Source organism: Papio anubis, chromosome 1, assembly GCF_008728515.1.
Source record: "Papio anubis isolate 15944 chromosome 1, Panubis1.0, whole genome shotgun sequence".
NCBI classification, from domain to species: Eukaryota; Metazoa; Chordata; class Mammalia; order Primates; family Cercopithecidae; genus Papio; species Papio anubis.
The window spans coordinates 154,856,097-154,877,440 of NC_044976.1; the positions used below are offsets into that span (position 1 = coordinate 154,856,097).

Genomic DNA, 21,344 nt, shown 5'->3' on the forward strand with positions numbered 1-21,344 from the left:
TTCAGGGCCATGGCCTCCATTGTGCCCCAGGGCAGGTTTAGAAATGTCATCCAAGAGCCAAGTCCTAGAATCAGGGACCCCAGGAGCCCAGTTGGTGCTGTACCCCATTGTGTCCAAGATAGTACCTAAGGTGAAAAACAAAGTCCCCTTTACGTTTCCCTCCACTTTTCTCAAGCAGAAGAAGTCTCACCCCATAGCTGCCATAGTCGGGAATGTGCTGAGTCTCATCTGAAGCCAGCAAGTCTCACAGTCTCACCCAAGGCCCTTGACGTAGTACCTGGATATCATTGCTGGTTATTCAGGCCCAAGGGCTGTTCAGTTAGCCAGTGATGAATCCTGCCAAAACTGGGTTCTTCCCTTCAAGGCAACCGGTTCCCTTCTGACCCACGGGGTGCCTAGAAATGTCAATTGAGAGCTGGGACCCGGAAAGGGGGCCTCATGACTTACCATTGCCCTATCCTGATGTGGCTGAGCTGGTATCCAAGATGTAAGTCAAAGTCCTCCCTACTCTTTTGTCTCCACTCCTCAAGTGGATGGAAGGAGTCTCGTTATTTTGAACCATCAGTTGTGCAGCGTGGGGTTAGAGGAGGGGTAATGCTGGCACCACTTTAGCTGCCTTGGTTGGTGACTCAGTATATTGTGTGCCCTCACACCCTAGTCTGCTGGCTCTGGGCCCAGTTCAACACTAGTACTTGCCTAGGAGTTGCAGTCCTTGTGGCCTAGACTGAATTTCAAGTTTACTGAGAACCCCAGAGCACTTCAGCCCACAGTGGTAAGTCTTGCAGAAACTCGAGTTCTGACTGTTGGGGTCAGTGACTCCCCTCTGGGTAGGGCTGGTTTAAATCTCCCTCCATGGGTGGGCATCAGGTGAATGTGTTCCAGTTTTGCTTTCTTCTATAACAAGGACAGTACTGATTTCAATGCCTCACAATTGCTGTGCTCTCCCTCTCCCCAGCACACAAAACTGCTCTCTGCACCACACTGCCACCGCTGGGGGATTGGGGACAGGGTGACATCAGTGATTCAAGACTGTTTTTCCTACCTCTTCAGTGCCTCTTTCAGCAGTATGAAGTTTCAGTGGTATGAACATGTGTGGCTGTTAACAATTTGCTCTGGAAGATGGAAGGAGGATAGAGCATCCCCAGGAGGAGCCCAGGCCTCAGCTGGGCCGGGAACATCGCGTGACATACTCAGAAGTTGGCCTCTGCTCCTTTGCTCTGTGTTGGTCCATAAATTCGTGGGTAACTTCAGAAGTTTGTGGCTAGTTAGTCCAAGCCCCTTTTGGTGCATCTGGGTTTAGTTATCTGCATTCTTGGCATTCAGCATAGTAACCTGGGTCGTAGGTTATACAGTCTTGTCCAGGATGAAATGAACTCCCCTAGCAGCAAGAGGAGAAGGCACCAAAGCCAGGAAGATGGGGCCTGGATTCATTTTCTGGATCTGCCATCCCAAAGCTATGTGGACTTGGGCAAGCTCCCCCACCTCCCTGAGCCTAAGATGCCTTCACTGACCATGTGAGGATAAGAACTCCAACCCCCTTGGCTTCCTCTGAGGCTTGAATGAGGTCCTATGTGTAAAGTGCCTGTCATGGCCCTGGTGCATGACATGGGTTCCCTTCCCTTGCACCTTAGCAGTGGAAGTGAACTCCACATTTTTCAAGGCTACCTACTGGGGACTGACAGAGGACTCAGCGTGGTTTGGGAGATAATATTACTCTTGGTTTCCTAGCATGTATTTCTTAAGCACCAGCTCTGTGAAGAAACACACACACACCACTATGCCAGAACTACTGTGAACTCAAAAAGCATTGGGACATATTCTTCAAGTCTGAAAAAAGAGAAAGGAAAGGTAGATAAGGAAAGCAAGCAAACAAGAGATGTAGGAGAGTTTCGAGCAAGATACCAGCCATTTCAGAGAGCATGAGTGAGCTCTTCTTCAGTTATCTTCCTCCTGCTCCTCCTCCTCTTCTACTGGTACTTCTATCACCATTGATAATAACAATATTTCCTGCAGGTGCAGGTCATTATTGCCAGTAAATCACCTTCTCTTGTGGGCTTCTTGCCACATGAGCAAGATGCGCAAGCCACAACAAACCATCATGATGGAGGACTCAGGCTTTGGAGTAGGACACCCGGAGTTGGTATATTGTCAAACTCACTAATCTCCAGACGTTTTTGTTTTGTTTTGTTTTGTTTTTGAGGTGGAGTCTGGCTCTGTCGCCCAGGCTGGAGTGCAGTGGAACAATCTCAGCTCACTGCAACACCTGCCTCCCGGGTTCAAGTGATTCTCCTGCCTCAGCCTCCCTAGTAGCTGGGATTACAGGCGCCTGCCACCACGCCCAGCTAGTTTTTCTATTTTCAGTAGAGACGGAGTTTCACCGTGTTGATCAGGCTGGTCTCAAACTCCTGACCTAGTGATCTGCTCACCTCGGCCTCCCAAAGTGCAGACTTCTTCACCTTATAATTATAATCTTACCTTAGAGAACTATCATGAGGAGTAAAGGAGGAGCCATAAGTTAAGTTCTCACCTTGGTGCCTGGCACATGATGAACTCACCATATGGACATTATTGTGGACATTATAGTTCATTCTTGAATGTGGCTGCCTGGATTGGAAGCTCAGCTCTTCTACTTATGCAACGTGTGGCCTAGGGTAAGTTACTTAACCTCTCTGTGCCTAGTTTCCTTCTTAGGGTTTAATTATCTGTACTGCTAGCAATCAACGAGGTGGCCTTTTTCATTTTATTTCATTCTAAAAACCCTAAAATAGGATCGTTGTGAGAAGTAAACAATATATATATATATATCTCATATACACTTATATTATATTACAAGAAGTATATTTCTTAGACTGTCAGCTTGCCTATAGCAAGCACTATGTATGTGTTTGTGGTTATTCACATTTCTTGAATAAATAATCTGGGTGAATTGTGAATTTAACACCTACTAAGTGCCAGGCAGTGAACAAACTAAACCATCCCTACACTCATGAAGCTTACATTCATATGGAGAAAGAGCTAATAAACAAAATAGGATGCTAGATAAACAGAAAAGTGGTATGAGGTGTGCTGAAGGTGGAAATGGCGGGTTATCCTCCAACAGGAGACCTTTGGAGTGAAGGTCTGAAAGATGTGGAGGTGCAAGCCATGCAGGTGTCTGGGGAAGCACATCCCAGGGCAGTGATAAAAGATCAAAAATGCTATAACTACCATCATCCTGCCATCACCCAGCCTGCTCAGGGTGGGTGCCCATCCAAGGTCACTTTGGAAAGGTTAGGTGCTCAGCAAACAACCCTGCTCCCTAATAGCCTATGAATCCCATTAACGCATAATATGTGGAGGGTTTCTTTTATTTTTTAACCCTACCTCAGTTTATGACTGTGCATGTACACAAAGTGCAAAGGCTGTATGGTGAGAACATGCCTGGTGTGTTTGAGAAATACAGAGCCAAACACTACGGTTGGGTCAGAGTGAACCCGGGGAAGCAGCAGGGGCACAGTCGAGGGAAATAGCCAGGAGGGGTGTGTGTGCAGATATTAGGATTGTCAAAGCCCTCATAATGACTCCGTCTTTTAAATGATTATATAGAGGCAGGTGTGGTGGCTCACGTCTGTAATGCCAGCACTTTGGGAGGCCGAGGAGGGAGGATTGATTGATCTAGGAGTTTGAGACTAGTGAGCTATGATCATGCCGCTGTGCTCCAGCCTGGGTGACAGAGTGAGACCCTGTCTCCATAAATAAATAATCATATGGAGCAGGTAGTACAGAAGGGTCAGTATCCACACTACCAAAAACTAACGACCAAAGAAATGTACTGACCTGCCCTGGGAAATTCATGGCAGGAGACGCCTTAGAACCAGAAGGTGGCCCCTGAATCGGCAGTCTTTATACTGCACCGTGCTGTCTCCCACCCTGCTGAGGTCATGAGAGACCTTTTCCTCACTCGATGCTCACAGCAACGCTACAGGACTGGTGTTAATATCTTCACTTTACAATAGAGGACAGAGTCTTAGAAACGTTAAGTGCTTTGTTCGAAGTCACATAGGATTGGAACCAGATCTGTTGGACTTCAGAGGTCTTGTTCTTTCCATTAAAGCATGTGATATGAAATCTGAAAGACAGGCATTTGTGCCCTGAATCATCTATGCGGTGTCCATCTGGATGTTGGTGCCCTTTTTGGCCCCTCTACCCAGTGGCCTCTCTACTTACTTGTGGCTGCGCTTGTTCAGCTTTGTCACCATGACAACCATTCCTCTGTCAGAAACACCCTGTTCTCAGTCTTGACTGACTCTCCCTGAATGAAAAGATCCTTCCATTCATACGTAAAATACAGAATTTATTCAGAAAAACCAGTCAGTACAATGTGTACTACAGGATATCACACTCGGCTCACATCACAGACATGGACTATATGACTTCACAATAAATTAGAGGGGAGGCAGCCGTTTACTCCCAGGAGGTCCTGCAGGCCCTTTCAGCAGATAGAGTTCAGTATCGATACGACAGTAGACTTTTTGACTATTTTCAAGTGGAATCAGACAGCCTAAGGCCAGCCAGTGGGACTGTCAGCTGCAAGGGGCCTTCCCCATCTCCTTCCCCTTCAAGGTGGGCCGTCTCCCACAGTAAACCACACAGGGGATGTTCGTCACTGGATCGCTATACAGGTTCCTTGTCATCAGGCCGAGGACGTTACTTCATGATTCTTAGCAATCCAGGCTAGAAAGATGTCGAGCTCTCCTAGGGATTTGACGGCAGCAGAGCGGACCTCCAGCTGAAATCAGAGATCATTGTAAGAACCCACCTTTTTAGACCGTGTAATGGTTTTCAAGTCACTTTCTTCACATGCTGGTCCCCACAAGGTTTTGTTTTTTGTCGCGAAATATATTTGCATAACATGCAGACTCAGTATTATTTTCCTCACAGGCAACCAGTTTTTTTCCCCACAAACAAGCAATTAAATCATGTTAGCTCCTTATAAACAAAACTTTAAAATTCTTCATTCTTTTCCCTCAGGTTTTTTTTTTTTCCTCTGTTTTTCACAGGAAAAAAATCTGCCTTACTGGCCAGTTCTGCTGATTTTCTTCTCCACATCAGCTTGCTTTAGTGTTTCTGTTATCCCAGAACGTCTTCATCCCTGTGGTGCTGGACAGCGGGTAGGGAGAGCATGTTGTCCCCATTTGACATATTAGAGCACTAAAGCCCCTAAGAGCAAGTGTCCTACCCAATGTCACACAGCCAGTTAGTAACAGAGTTGGAACTGAAACCCAAGTCTCCTGCCTTATTCCACCTCCTTCCCCAGCAGACTGAGTTCATGCTTTTAGCATGTCTTGCAGAGCCAGCCAGCGTGGGATTGAATCCTCCCTCTGCCATGCAATTGCAGTGTGAACTTAGTTTAGTTACTGCACCTGCTCGAGCCTCAGTTTCTTAATGTATCCAATGCAAATAATGCCTCATAGCATTGTTCCGAAGGACAAACGTGTAATACTTGTTGTGTGCCTAGAACAATACCTGGCTTATAGTAAGAACCATGTAATCCTTAACTATTTCCATAACATTATCTTACAGAGCCTCTCCACAAAGAAGCAGAGCCCATAATAGGCTCCCCAACTCCTTGCTATTCAAAGCATTGGCATCATTTGACAGTATGATCTAAATGCAGAAACTCAGGCTCACCCCAGCCCTTCTGAGCCAGAATCTGCATTTTAACAAGATCTTCTGCTGATGCTCAGGAAAAGCACTGCTTCTCCCTCTACATCCACGTGAGATGTGCATTTTACACCAACATTAACATGAGAAGTGCCGTGTCTTCATCACTACACACAATATGGGGGGGGGGGGCAGGTAGTGATCGCAGTGACAGCATGCAGGTAACACGTTTTATGCATAATAGCTCACATTTCATGGGGGATCTTTGCTCCCTCTGTGTCATCCCATCTTAAGCAGTGGGCGCTTTCCCCAAATCATACAGGTCAGGCTTGATATACGAGGGTATGAGAAAATGGCGGAGGAATGATGGAGATGGGGAGCCCAGGAGGTTAGCAAATGAGATAAGATCAAAACTCTCTTTACAGACACAGAGAATTGAGGCCTGCCCACAATGACTGCTTATAGAATGAATGTATGAATTTAAGTGGAGAGGAGGCTGAAGGACTGGCACCCTCCTGATCTACCTCTCATCTTCCATCTTCCCCATCCTCTTCCCAGATCTTACCTGATCATAGTTGTCGTGGATGACTCTGGTGACATTGGTAGCTTCCTGCCTGCAGTGACACTGCCTCTGTTCCTGCTGTGATAAAGTGGAGGAAGCTCCTATCAGAGGACATTTTCCACTCGGGCCCTCTCTTATTCCTACCTGCCCGCATGAGAAGTGACATTTCTCCTCCCTCCCACAGTGAGAGGCAGATGAGTAAACTCAGGTGGGAACAGCCATGGAAGAACAGAGCTTGTTTGTAGAATCACCTGCATCTGCCCACGCCTTTTGTTTTTTCTGCATTTAGAGCCCATCGGACTGTCAGCACTAGGAAAGCAGGCACCATATCTGTCTTATCACCACTCTGAGTGCTGCCTCCCACAGGGTAGGCACTCAATGAACATTTGTTAAATATTAATTAGATAATTAATATTCAACCAATTATTAATTAAATAACTGGTTAGATGAATTCGTTTGAGTCTATTATCATATTAATGCAAGTAGGGCAGGGACTGTCACCCCTTCTAACAATTTCAGAATCTGAGGCACAGAGAGGTGAAGTCACTTGACACAAAGTCTCACAGGAAATCATTAGCAGGAATGGGGCTAGAGCCCAGATTCTCTCCTGGTCTAAGTTTTTGTTGCTTTGTGTTGGTTTTGTTTCTGATGTTGGATTTGAATAGATTGCAATGAATTTCTAGGTGACCTTTAGGGATAGGCCATACCAAGGACCTACCCAGAAGTTTATTGATGTAAAGACACCAAAGGGCCAGAAATAAAGAAACCAGGGGTATGCTTATAGTAGAACTGGTGTCCCTGCCATGCCTCTTACTAAGGAATATGTTGACATAAGTTGGTCATCACCCCAGGAGGGTTATCTAGGAGGAGACCGTCTGAGGAGTTGTCAGCAGGCAGGGAGCCCTGGGGAAGCAATGGCCACTGGGAGAGGTTCTCAACAGTTCTCCACGTGGACATGGGCAGAGAATTTCCTTTGACTACAAGCACCATATCAGGAGGCCGATGGGGGCCAGCACATCCTGGCCTCTCCCGGGGCAGAAGGGGAGCAGATGCTGGAATCCTGACCCAGTGACTCACACATTGCCGCAGAGTTTTCTGCATGTAGAGGAAAGAGTTGGCAATGCTGCTGATTTTTCTCAAGATTTTGGGGTTTGGCTCCTGGTGATCCTTGAACACCCTGTCCACATAGAACGCCAGGAGGTTCTTGGTCACGCAGCATACATCTAAGGGCTACAAACACAAATTAGAGAAACACTGGAGGCCTATTCTCTCATTATGTTAGAGACCAGGGCAGTCCATTTGAGTGGGGTCAGCAACACATGAGAGAACTAAAAGTCATTTTGGAAAACTTCGTAATGGTCTCAGAGTGTTCATCCTCTCTTATTCCCAGCAAAACTACTTATGACAAAAATGGTGAGAAGACAGTCCAGTTCTCCCCGTTATTTTGTATGGCCGAGAAATACATTTACCAAGGATGGGGCCCAGAATCCATCATAGACTAATTCTCTCTACAGTATCCCTAGCGTGTCATCACTAACTTCCACTTAAATCTTTCCAGGAACCAGTAGCCTCCTTTTTAAAAGGACTGATGGCTGAGCAGCTTTTTGGAAAAGGACTTCCTAACATTACAGGGGCTGAAGTCGGCCTCTCTGTTACATCTTCTGTCTGGCAACACACAGGGGCTATTGCATGCCAGTCATCCTGCTAGGTACGCATTCCTCCAACTGTAATCACACTGCATTCACTCTGGCCACCTTACTCTGGGCCACGCTGCTTAGCTCTCCTCTAGTCTGTCCTTTTACAACCAGAAGGAGCACTGGAATGAGGCTGAGATTCGCAAGAAGGGAGACTGACAGCTGCAGAAATGGGCATATTTGGGTAGGTCTGCAGCCTGCAGAGTGCAGATGTCCCAAAAAGACAGTCTCTAAATTCCCAGGCACAGCCCAGAGAAGTTGGCTAGACAGTTTCCTTCTAGAAGTTTGCCTGCCGTCTGCCCTGAGAGCCAGTTACTCTGCAGAAGATACACTGTTCAGTCTAAGCAGGGAGTGTTTAACGGTGGGACAGCACATCTGTCTTCATTCAAGAAGCAAAGCCTCCTTGGCCCCAGTGGCAGCTTTTCCTAGATGGCAACACAAAAACCCTTCTCCTCCTTCACTTTTGCTGATTCCCTTAACCAGAAGGGCAAAATGTTACACTCCTCTGCCCTATCAAAGACTGTGGTACTGGAAAAAGGAACACTGCAGAAAAAAGGAAGGTGGGGCTGAGAAAGGAAGGGAGGGAGAGAGGAAGGGAGGAAGAGAGGAAGGGAGGGAGAGAGGAAGGGAAGGAAAGGGAAGGGAAGGGAAGGGAAGGGAAGGGAAGGGAAGGGAAGGGAAGGGAAGGGAAGAATAAAGACCTGAATCCTTATTGACTCCTTTTCTTATTCCACATGAGCTACTTCCCAACCTTGAGAGGAGAAAGAATCTGAAGATGGGGGCATACACTTGGGAGTCTATTCCTAGCTCTGCCACTAACTCGTCATGCTCCCTCCCAAGGTCTCACTGTCCTCATTTGAAAATGATGGTTTTGGAATAGATGATCTTTTGGGTTCCTTCCAGCTGTCATATCTTATGTGTCTATAATACAGTTGGCTAGAATTTTATTTAGTAAGTGGCTACATCTCTTCACCACAAATAAATCACTGCTTAGAAGAATTATGAAGGGGTGTGTGTGTGTCTCTCTCACGTATGCAGAGAAACCTGAGAAAAAAGTAACTCAATACAAATATACCTCACACTCTGTCATATAAAATCCCCCCTAAAACTGGTCTGTCTAGAATACTTCCCAGGACTAGAGAAGCTCACTTTTAAAGGCATCTCTCATGGGCCTTTTTGTAAAATGAATGATCACCTGATAAGCCAGCTATTTTGTAACATACTCTCGTCACCTCCTGTCTAGATGGTTGGACTGATCTTCTCACTGGCTTTCCTGCCTCACGTTGTCCATTGTAAGAACAGCACCAGATTGTCTTCCTAAAACAATTTATGATCATATAACTTTGGGCTCAAAAATTTCAGTGACTCTTTATTGGTGCTATTATTTTCTTTTATTCTTTTATACCTCCATGGGGCCTTCCAAAATTACCCCTAAGCCACAGAAATCCTAATCCCCTCTGAGCACTGGGCACCCCCAATCACTCTCTAGGAAGTGGCACTTCTTTGGGTCCTCCCAGGGGTTCCAAGTCCTTGGGACACTAGTGTGCCCTAACACACATTCTTTTATTCTTTTTGGGCATCTCAATCTGGTGCCCAGGCTGGAGTGCAGTGACACAATCATGGCTCACTGCAGCTTTCACCTCCCAGGCTCAAGCAATTCTCCCATCTCAGCCCCTCAAGTAGCTGGGACTACAGTTGCATGCCACTATGACCTGCTAATTGTTTTGTTTTGTTTTGTTTTTTTTTGTTTTGGAGACGAGGTCTTGCTATGTTGCCCAGGCTGGTTTCAAGCTCCTGACCTCAAGCAATCCTACCCGCCTCAGCCTCCCAAAATGCTGAAATTGTAGGCATAAACCACTGCACCCAGCCTATTGCCTGTATTATAAGCCTGAGGCTCAGCCTGGCTCCAGGGACCTTTATAAAATGACTCCAAGGTATTTTTTTGCCTCATCTCCCACCACTCACTTACATGTCCTTCGGGTCACAAACCTGGTCACCTCTCTGTCCAACCTTCACTGATCTTACAGCCATTATCTTATCTTGCCCAAATACCTTCCTCCTTCTTATCCACTGATCTATAACCTCCTCAGGTTTTAAGTCACTGTTTTCTTAGCTACCTCCATGGGACCTTCCAAAATTAGCCCTAAGCCAGAGAAATCCTGTCCCCTCTGAGCACTGGGCACCCCCAATCACTCTCTAGGAAGTGGCACTTCTTTCATTCCTCCCAGGGGTTGCATGTCCCTGGGACACCAGCGTGCCCTAACACATCATCTGACAAAGAAGAAGCCTGATGCATTTAGAGTACATTGGAGATTAGGAAATAGAAGGTGACAATGTAGGGATTTCCTTCTCAGCCCAGAGCCATTTAGACATGAAGATAAAAATATTAGAAAAAGCAGACATAGGCCAATACCTTAATGATCTGCAGAGTCTCCAATGTGGACAGGATAGTGACATTTGGGAAGGTGTCCTTAGCTTGCTATGGAGGGAAACATAAGAACAGACATAAGCAATCAGTATCCTATGTTCTTCTGAGATGCAAAAGGCAATGAGAAAGAACTCATTTTCAAGCTAAGATGTAAGGGGAGGTATACCCCATCACCCACACCTTTACACCAACCCATACTCACGATGGCTCTTTTGATTTCTTGGAAACTGTCTTCTATATGGTCCATGTCTGTGGAAATCAGACATCTCCTGAGACCATGGTTGTCTACTGAGCACAACATCAGTATTGTACCCAGGAGCCAAAGGGAAACACACTGTAACTTCATGCCTGCACAAAGGAGAGGAAGTCAGCTGTCCAGCCAAGAGTGGAGGGCAATGAAAGAGAAGACCCCTGATTGACGCCCCCTTCCAGCCCCAAAGGCAGGCCAGGTGGAATACAAGAAAACAAGACTAAATACTTCAGCCTTGAGGAGTTTCAGGGGTATGTGTCTCCTCTGGTTTTCTTGAGTCAACTGGATATGAGTTCTTCCCCACCCTTACCCCATGCCCCCACCTCCACCCCAGAAAGTATGATACACCACTCTCTTAAGTCCCAGGAAGCATACTTGTGTGCATATCACTCTCCTATGACTCAACACAGCCTACTTTGTCAACAGGGGTGGAAAGCATTGTTTTTAATAAATTAAGTAGGAAAAGCAGGATTGGTAAAATGCCCTAGGAATTGGGCAACAGATGTGAAAAACCATAAAAACACACTTGGTTTTTGATGTTTACCCCCAAAATAAGTAACACCCTTTTATTATAAACCTCAAGAGTGTATCTGCTTAAAATCATTTGTTTGAAGCCAGCTATGGAGATTTCATCTTCTGGAGAGGATGGGAAAGGGAGACACAAGGCACCTTCAAGAACTAATTAGCCACAACGAGGAGCTAGGGGAAGATGCCAGTGGTAGAGGGCAGCTTGGCAACTTCCCGTCCGTCACCCGCTGAGCCAAAGGGTATAAGCAGCATGTTTGCAGCTAGCTGCTTCATAGCCAGGGCCAGGCCCTGAGAGGTTTGCCGCCTCTTCTCATTCTCTTACCCTTCTTGCCTCTGTCTTTCTTGCTGCCTCTTCATTTAACCACTTTCTATTGTGCCATATAATGCACACAGAGAAAAGTGCATAAAATATAATGGTACAGCTTATGGGGTTATCTCTGATTTCACCCACATTTCCCAAGCTTATAAATAGAGCTTAGCCTTAACGCACGTCTTATGACAACACATGTGACGAGAGCAGCCCTCTGCTATGCACTTTGCATGATGCCCACTGAGATCTCCCGTTTACAGCTGTGTGTGCCAAGGTAAGTGTATCATGTGTGGCCATGGAGGAGAGGAGGGCATCAGACCCAGGGAGCCAGCTGCGGGGACTGCAGAGCTATAGTTAGAGCTGCTGTAACTCATACATGTGAGTGTGAACCCCAGCTGCCCCCACTCCCTATGCCTTCCTCAGGATTCCCAGCTCCTTCTCTGGAAAGTCAGGAAACAGGAAATCCTGTTTAGAAACCATTTTTGCCTTGTCTCTCCGTAACTGGGCATCATTCCCAGGAAATACACAGGTGTATGCTGAGACCTTACCACGTGGCAGGCATTAGGCCAAAGAGCTCCCTTCCTCTTTTATCAACCTTTCTTTCTGGCTAAACAAAGATGGGCCCCATTGCCAGGGAAGTTTGTAGAGAGTCCCCCAGAGCTCTGTCCCCTCGGAAGGCTACTGGGGTGCTTCTAGAAAGCCAAGAAAGAGAGTGCGGTTTTTCTTCTGACAAGACAACTCTCAGAAGCAGTGGGATACTGCCTGCTCATCCCATGCTAGGAGACTTGCGCATTTTGTGGAGGAGAAAGATGCCTCCCTTAGCTTGGTGAGGCAATGCCAGACATCTTGGCTATTTCAGATATTAGTAGTAGGTAACATTTATCCTACGTGCCATGTGCATTGGGCACTGTCCCAAGAATTTTACGTAATTTTCTCATTTAATGCTCACAACCACCCTGTGAGGTAGGCTCTGTTTCTGTTCCCATTTTACCAAGAAAATGAAGTAACTTGCCCAGGCCAGGGTTTGAGGGAAGGCAGGCCAGTCCCTGAGCTGGCTCTCTTTACTGCTACTCCACCCCACTAACAACACTGTTTCCCTCTGGCATCACAGCCTGGAATCCCAGTAGCTCCCCTGACACCAGACAGACAGGAACCCATTTATGAACCGGTGGTGCTCCTTACATTTAAAAAGACATTTAACGTTGCAAAGGATTAAACAATGATAACACATTACAAAGTGCCCAACACAGTTCTTGGAACAAAAAAGCAATAGTAAAGACACTAGATTCCTTACCTTTCCTTCCTTCCCTCCTTCTTTCCCACCCTCTATCTCTTCTCATTGAAACTAAGATACTAGAAAATTCACCTCTTCTATAGACTATCTCTTCCCGTTCTATCAAATGCCCAGCATCTGGAACATCATAGCCACACGCAATGGTAACAGATCACCTCCCTGCGGCCATGAAGGAGGAGAGCTAGCATGGCGGTGCATATGAGCTCCTGACGATGGACAGCATGCGCCTCACCTCTCACTTGGTGCTTGCGGGCTGCTCCTTGTGTCTCCTCTCAGTGCTCTCTGCCATTTGGAAAGGGCTGGTCATTTTTATTCAGGTGGATAAGAGGAAATGCTGTCAAGGTTTGCTGGGTGGATCCACCTTGGGGAGATTGTTTTTTCCCTTGTTTTCTTAGTATCGTATTTCCTTAATTGTTTTCTTTCTTCTTTAAGATATAGCTGATTAATCATTATTATGAAATGCCTTTCTTCTGGGTCTTGACATGCAGCTTCTAGGAAAAATAAACTCCCCATTTCCATGCAAATGAGAATTTTTTGCAATTGTGTGTCCATCAGAAAAATCCAAGTTAGGTCACTTTCCTGAGAGCTGTGGCACGTTACCAACTGTACCCTGCAGGCCAACTCATGAAAGCACTCTCAGTCAGCCACACCCTGCAGCAGCGAACCTGTGAGGCTCTGCAGGTGCCTCTGGCTCCAGCATGATCTAGCTCTCCAATGCCTCCGGCAGCTATGAGTGTCTGCCATGTGCCAGGTGCTAGCTAACTGCTTTACCTGCATTATTTTGTTGAACTTCAGGAGGAACAGTTTTTCCCCTCATAAAGCAAGGATTTCTTTGCACATCATCTCTTTCACCTTCGTCTTGTCCCCTGGAGAGTTCTCTCATTCTTGATTAATGCAGAGAGAGAGAAAATGAGACTGGAAAGAAGAGAGGTTTAAGAGAAGCCAGTGGCAGAGCCAGGACCTGAAATCCTTATTCTTGGGCTAGAAGACTCTCTATCTAAATTACCTTTTTACATAAACTCTTTACCATGAAGTTCTCTAGGGATCAGGGTTTGGGGCAATGAAAAGACAGGGTGTAAACAGTTTATTCCCATTAAATAAAATTTCCAGGAGGTGATTGGTTTGGACTGAGTTACTGCACAAGGCCAATAGGCCAAACCGAAATGGAATCACTCATGCTGAATGAAGTTCCACACCACCAAGCTGAACGTAAATTGTTTATCTAACCTTCTGAGAAATCAGGAGAGAGAAAGATAATAGCCAAATCCTCAAGCGAGCCAGTTTTAACCAGCATATAAGGAAGTCTCCTCTGCTCTAACCTTTACAAGGAAAGTAGCTTTAAATGACCAATATGCTTTTTGTTCTCTGTTTCTGCTTCCTCCAGCCCTTGTCTGCCTATAAAACCACTCTCCTCTGTCAGCTCATGGGGCCACTACTCATTCTATTTCTATAAAATGGGATGTTGCCTGATTCTAGGATTGCAAATAAAAGCCAATTAAGATCTTTAAACTAAATGTGTTGTAATTTTGTCTTTTGACATCCCCAAACACAGACTCTCAGAATACATGGAGCTTGTTTTTAACCAAATGAAGTGACCTTGGGATGAAATGTGATTGTGAGACCCCATTGGGGTGGTACAAACCCTGCCCCTGCAGCCAGATTCAGGAGACAGAGAGGGCGACAGGGCACCGGCAAAGAAGGAAAAGGGACAGGAAGGATTGGGGTCTTTTATGGGACAGGTGCAAGGGAAAGAAACCCCAGGGACTTGATGTCTTGTGGTCCAGCATCTTGGACATAATAAAATGATAAGTGTTGAGGGAAGTGGTAGACTGTAGCGGTTCACAATGTAGTTCTGAATTTAAACCCTGGCTCTCTCTCTTCTCTTCTCCCTTGTCTCCCTTCTCTTCTTGGTAGCATGCCACAGCTCTCAAGAAAGTGACTTAACGTGGATTTTTCTGTATGAACAAAGAATTGCAAAAAATTCTCATTTGCATGGAGATGGGGAGTTTATCATTTTTCCTAGAAGCTACATGTCAAGACCCAGAAGAAAGAGGCATTTCATAATAATGATTAATCAGCTATATCTTAAAGAAGAAGGAAAATGATTAAGGAAATAAGATGAGGGTATGGCCAGGTAGGTACCCTCTCTGCCTGGCTCAGAGAGGGTACCATGCCTATTGCCTTCTGTGGGAATGAGGCTTCATGGAGTTGAGCAATATGTGGCCCTATTGCAGAGTCTGGATAAAATGCATTAGGTCTATAGACACTGGACAAGCTACTTAAAGCCTTTCTGAAGCTCCATAAAATAGGTAAAATAAACTGTGAGGATTTCAATGAGCTAATGGACCTGTATCATAGTAAGTATTCCTTAATAAATATTATGTTGTTCTAAGCTGTGTGCCAGGCACCTGGAAAAGGAGAAGACATCTTTGCTAGGAGCTAATGGACATCTTTCTGCTCCTTTGGAGAGGGGGCAAAGAGCCACTCTTGACATCGGGAATCTCCCCTACCCCACCCTTGTTTCCTCCAGAGGGGTCGGATGGAGGGAGGTCGGTGCTGTTTTCCCAGCAGGGCCTGAGCTGCCTGGCTCAGAGTCCCTCTGCACATGTGAAAAGAGCAGTTCAGAGCCCAGCCACACATGTGAGAGGATTTACAACACTGTCCTTGCTGAGTCTCACCCTACATTCACCCCTTGTGCTCAGACTATATGTTCTGACCCAGCTTTCATTTCAGGGCAAATATGTCATACCAGGAAGCTTGCAGGGGAAGGGAATAAGTGATGTGTTTATAACTCTGCTTCCAGCATGCATGTACCATAATCGCCGGTACTGGTAGCCTGGTAGCTGGGTTGACTGGCTCTACTTTCTATGGCTGTCAGACTGAAGGCAAGCCACTTAATCTCAGTGCCTGTTTACTCATCTGTCAAATGGTACACATCATGTCTACTGCACATTCACCATGTAGGCACAGCATGAAGATAAAGTGATTACACGTAAGTCCTCAGCACAGTGCCTGGCACATAATAAGCACTTTGAAAATGATGACATTTATTATCAATTTTACAATTCCTTTTAGAGTTCCTAAATCAGGAAGAAGGAACGATAAGAAATAAGTTCTCTTCATATTAAACCTTGCTACCTGACCCCTAATATCAAAAATAAAATATAGATTGAGATAGAATGGCATCTTTCCCAGGATTGCAATTAAATTATGAATCTGGTCTCCAGACATATGGTTGCATCTCGCCTTAGAATTGGGACTTCTGGTACCAATGGACCCACCATTGAGATATCAGAGCTCAATTTTCCACTTGTTAAGTAGGAAAGCAGAAAGAATGTGAAGCAAGATTGGCGAGCCAGAATGGAGAATGCTCTGAGTTTGATATGTTCTGGACACAACTCTCTCATATCTTCCAATTCCTTATCCCCACCTAACATGCACTCCAACCTCATGAATTTTTCATAGTGATGCCAAGGCAATTTCCTTCCCTTAAAAGAGTTGGTTCTGGCCATTCCTAAGTACTTAGTCCTGGAGCGCATACAAAAATTGCATAATTCCAGAGGGTACCATGCCTATTGCCTTCTATGGGAATGAGACTCCATGGAATTGAGCAATGTGTGGCCCTATTGCAGGATTTGGATGAAATGCATTAGATTTATATGAGTAATTTTGGTTAGATTTGAGAAAGAACCTGTCATTATGAGGACTATAAAACACTAAGAAGTATGACTGAGAACGAATTTGTAAAAGAAAGAAATATAAGCTGGGCACGGTGACTCACGCCTGTAATCCCAGCACTTTGGGAGGCCGACGCGGGCAGATCACGAGGTCAGGAGATCATGACCATCCTAGCCAACATGGTAAAACCCCATCTCTACTAAAAATACAAAAAATTAGCTGGGCGTGGTGGCAGGAGCCTGTAATCCCAGCAACTCGGGAGGCTGAGGTGGGAGAATGGTGTGAACCCGGGAAGCAGAGCTTGCAGTGAGCCAAGACCGCACCACTGCACTCCAGCCTGGGTGACAGAGCAAGACTCCGTCTCAAAAATATATATATACACACACTATATATGTATATATAATATATGTATATATTATATATATTACTGATAATGATGGATGGGTGTTTTATTTGGGAAACTAATAGGGATTTTAAAACAGAATATATAAATGTTTAGATGTCTTGGTAAATATATCTAGATCATAATGATGTGTGTGAACTTGAGTGTAGCTTTGAAAATAAAACCAAAAAAAAGATGAGAAAAAGAACTGGGAAATTTAAACCTAAAAAAGTTTCTCCTTTGTTTTGTTTCTGTTTTTTTATCTTTTCTCTCTCTTTTATTCTTCATTTTAGTGGGGTTGGCTCTCCTTTGTTGTGATATTTGGAAATGAGAGTCAGAAAATATAACAGAGAGAACTCAGTTCAATGTTCGCATTACAGGGATGAAGAAATAGAGAAGTGAACCAGTCCTCCATGGCACAGCAAGGAAGTGGCACGACTGCTCTCAAACTTCTCTCTCCTCACCTCTGGCTCAGCACCCTTTCTAACCCCATGCTGCCCTTTCACTCTGGGATTAGGTGGAGTGGAAAGGAACCTAGACTTGTGAGGGACCTCAAGCCCATTCAGCAGGGGAGGTGACGTAACTCTCCCAAGCCACGCTGTTCTGACTTGTCATTACCCAGGAAGCTGATGACCTAAGGAAATCCAAACTGGCCACACCTGTGCTCCTGGGGAGGGAAGCACAAATCCACACTGGGCACCTATGCCACTTCAGCCTGGACTTCCTTCTCCTTCTCCTTTTTTGCCCACAGGGCTCTCAGTCAAAACCTGTTCAAAGCCTCAGTCCCCGGGTGACATATCTTATGTCAATGGCTCTGTAGCTCAAATGTTGTGAAAGAACCCCAGTGGAGATGGGATGGAGGGATAGGTAATGGAAAGAGCCCAATTGATGCCTCCCCATTCCTCTCCTGAACAATCCACTCTTCCCTAGGCAGGTGGACTTTCTAAAATGCAAACCCAGTCTTGGAACTCTCCAGTCTAAAACTCCCAGCATAACGCCCTGGGGCCTCCCAGTAGCAGTAAATCTGCTCCCCACAACATCCAGACCCATCGCAGCCTGGACCTTGCCTACATTTTCCACCTCATCTCTCTTGCAGGTCTCCTACACCTCACAGGCTCATCTCACCTAGAAAGCCCTCCCTGGCTCTTCTACCTTGCAAACACCAACATAACGTCAAGACCTAGCTCCAGTGTGACTTCCTTTGTTAAACTTCTCCCCTCTTCCTTTCCTCTCCCCATCCCCCTCCTCCTCCCCACTTCAACTCTGGCTGAGTTGACCACTACTTTCGTTTTTTATATTCCCACTAGATACAAGATGCACATTTAACTTTGAATTTCAGACGAACACATCTCAGTGTTTATCTACCTGAAATTCCAAGTTAACTGGGGGTCTTGTATTTGTATTTGCTAAATCTAGCAACTGCTACAGCTCAAACAATTGGGTGGGGAGGGTCCTTTTAAGAAATTGAATTCAGGCTGGGCACAGTGGCTCACACCTGTAATCTCTGCACTTTGGGAAGCCGAGGTGGGAGGATCCCTTGAGACCAAGAGTTTGAGACCAGTATGGGCAACAAAGCGAGACCACATCTCTTAAAAAAAAAAAAAAAAGCTGTGTGTGTTGGCACATGCCTGCCTGTAGTCCTCGTGCACACCTGTCGTCAGGAAGTCGGAGCAGGACAATTGCTTGAGGTCAGGAGTTGAAGACTGCAGTCTGCTATAATTTCACCATTGCACTCCAGCCTGGGCAACAGAGTGAGACCCCATCTGGGGAAAAAAAATTGAATTCAAAAATAGAAGTACAAAAGTAGAGACAAAAGTAAATGTTTATTTAGAAAGAGAAATTACAACAAATTACAAATTCATAAAACTTAACAAATACCACAAACACCATAAAATCCAGAAAAAAACATTTTTATTCATTAACTTCTGACAACTTTTTGTTTCCTTCTTCTATGTGAATACTTTTTTTATTGTTATTTTCTATAGAGAGAATAAAAAGATGTTCAGTCTGTCCTTTGCTATGGTTGTTTCCATCAGCTTACCCCAATGGAAGGTTAAGATTTAATTCTTTCATAACACTCCATATACAAACCTGTTATTTCTTTCCCCCATCCCACCAACATAAACGTATCACAACGGCACCTCTTTCTAGGCAACGTGTCACCCACATTGGCCCAGGAAGGTATCAGCTTTGGGAGAAGGCAGAGTCCTACTCTCCTGTAGCCTTGTGTCTCTGGGAGAACCAGAGAATGGTATTGAGTCCACATGTTTATGTACCTTTCACTCCAATTTCTAACATTTCTCATGGTCATATACTCAAGATGTTGCCAGAAAAGAGAATCCCAATCTAGACCCCAAGAGTAGGTTCTTAGATATCACACAGGAAAGAATTGGAGCACAGAGAAAGAAGCAAATTTATTGGAAACTACTCCATTAGAGAGTAGGGCATGCCCAGAAAGCAGGAGGAGGAACCCCTGTCCTTTAGGAACATCTCTGCTTATAAGAAACTGTAAGGAGCTATGATTAAACTTGGAATGTGCAGATGTGCTCACTAAAGGTACGGGTTGTTGGTGCTCTAGTGACCATTAATCCTTCAACCTAAGTCTGCTCATTGATGTTATTTCTGAGTAAAGTGGGCTGTACTTGGGACATCTGGACATTCTGCAGGCTTGGTGGGAGATGTCCTATATGGCCATCAGTCTTCTGTAATTATAAGTGGTGGTCAGCTTAGAATGTGGCTATTTTCAGACCACAAAGCATTAACCCTCTAGGTGCCTTGTGAGTGCCTAGCCTACTCACTTCAGGATGGAGTCACTCCAGTCATGTTTTATTAAACCAAAGGCCTGGTAAGCAGGAGTTCCTCTAACAAGATTCATAGACTGAAAGAGTAGATTCACACTAATAGCTAACAAGTACTGAGCACATTTGCTGCCCCAGGGTCTATGTGAAGCATCTATATGCATGATGGTCTCTTTTCATATTCACACCTATTCCATGAGGTCAACACTATTTCTGTGTCCATCGTTTTGGATGAGGAATATGAGACTTGGAGCTACTAAGTACCTCACCCAAAGACACCCAGGTGGGGTGTGGTAGAGCTGGGTGCAGTCATAGGCAGCCCACTCCAGCGTTTCATTACATCAGACATGAAACAGCATCTGACCTAGCCTTCTCATTTACAGATGAGGAAACAGCTGAGGCCCAGAGAGAAGCATTTTGAATTTGAAAATTGAATTCAAAAATAGAAGGACAAAATTAGAGACAAAAGTAAATATTTATTTAGAAAGAGAACTTACAACAAATTACAAATTCGTAAAAGCTAACAAATACCACAAACACCATAAAATCCAGAAAAAAAAAAACAACATTTCTATTCATTAACTCCTGACAACTTTTTGTTTTCTTCTTCTATGTCAATACTTTTTTTTACTGTTATTTTCTATAGAGAGAATCAAAAAAAATCAGTCTGTCCTTTGCTACAGTTGTTTCATCAGCTTACCCCAATGGAAGGTTAAGATTTAATTCTTTCATAACACTCCGTACAAACCAGTTATTTCTTTCCCACATCCCACCAACATAAACATACCACAACGGCACTTCTTTCTAGGCAACATGTCACCCACATTGGCCCAGGGAGGTATCACAGATTTTTGTTTCTTTCTTCAGACAACTGAGTAGTGGTGGAGCTGGGACCGGAGGCCACATCCCTGAACTCTCAGTCCAGTGCTCTTTCCATTCACAGAATCTTTGTCCCCTCTTCTCACTTCCAACTTCCTCCCTATAGAAATAGGCATCTCTTCCCTCCAAGCGAAGGAACAGCAGAACGGCAAATGGCATAGAGGATGGCTTGAGAGTGTCCATCCCAGCTGGCAAGTCCCAGGCGTGTCAGGAGGAGCTCTTATTCTGTGGAAATCGGATGTGGTTTTTGTCCCTTATTGTTAAAATAAATCATGTCAGTTGAAAAGAGCTTCTCCCATCGGTACTGGGAGCCAGGGAGTTCCTGGAGAGGGCTTCATCCCAGAGCCCTGGGAGGAGGAGAGGGTGGACTGGAGGCTGCTGGCCTGCTGCAGAGTTACAGAAAGCAGGTGGCAGAGTGAGAGCTGACTCATCTGAAATACTAAAGCGGTAAGGGCAGGCCAGGGACAAGGACTGCATCTTGCATCCACATTGTTTCCTGGAAGAAACCCCACCCAGCTGCCCTCTCCCCTACTACCTTCCCAGCCCCTCAGATCCTGTCCATTCAGAAAGCTAGTGGTGTAGTTCAGACTTCGTTTCCTAGAGGATTTTCCGCCCTGAGTTGTCTAAATCTCCATCATGTCCCGGGGCCAAAGTCATTCAATATGGCAGGTCAAATAGAAGCCAGCTGTCAGTATCTACTTAGAATTTAGCTAGGATTTGCAGCTTAGGGCTAAAATTCAAAGCAAGGTGCAATTCCTCTAGGAATCCCTCTCTCACTGCCCTCACTGCATTATCCTCTCCTTGGTCTCCCCTCAGCACTTGAGGACTTATTTTGAGCTCTGTTCACTTCCACTTTAGATTGTTTGGGCCGCTCTGAAATCTCTCTCCTATCAGACTT

General features: G+C 45.2%; 1 protein-coding gene across 1 annotated transcript in view; it reads right to left on the reverse strand.

Moving 5' to 3' along the window:
• Positions 1–2,369: 2,369 nt before the first annotated feature.
• IL19 (interleukin 19) overlaps positions 2,370–21,344 on the reverse strand; it is a 57,834-nt gene continuing 38,859 nt past the window's right edge. Inside the window, 5 exon segments of the mRNA XM_021927558.2 lie at positions 2,370–4,768; positions 6,209–6,283; positions 7,283–7,435; positions 10,313–10,378; positions 10,530–10,675. Coding sequence (XP_021783250.1) covers positions 4,673–4,768; positions 6,209–6,283; positions 7,283–7,435; positions 10,313–10,378; positions 10,530–10,675 — 536 coding nt within the window. The 3' untranslated portion in view covers positions 2,370–4,672.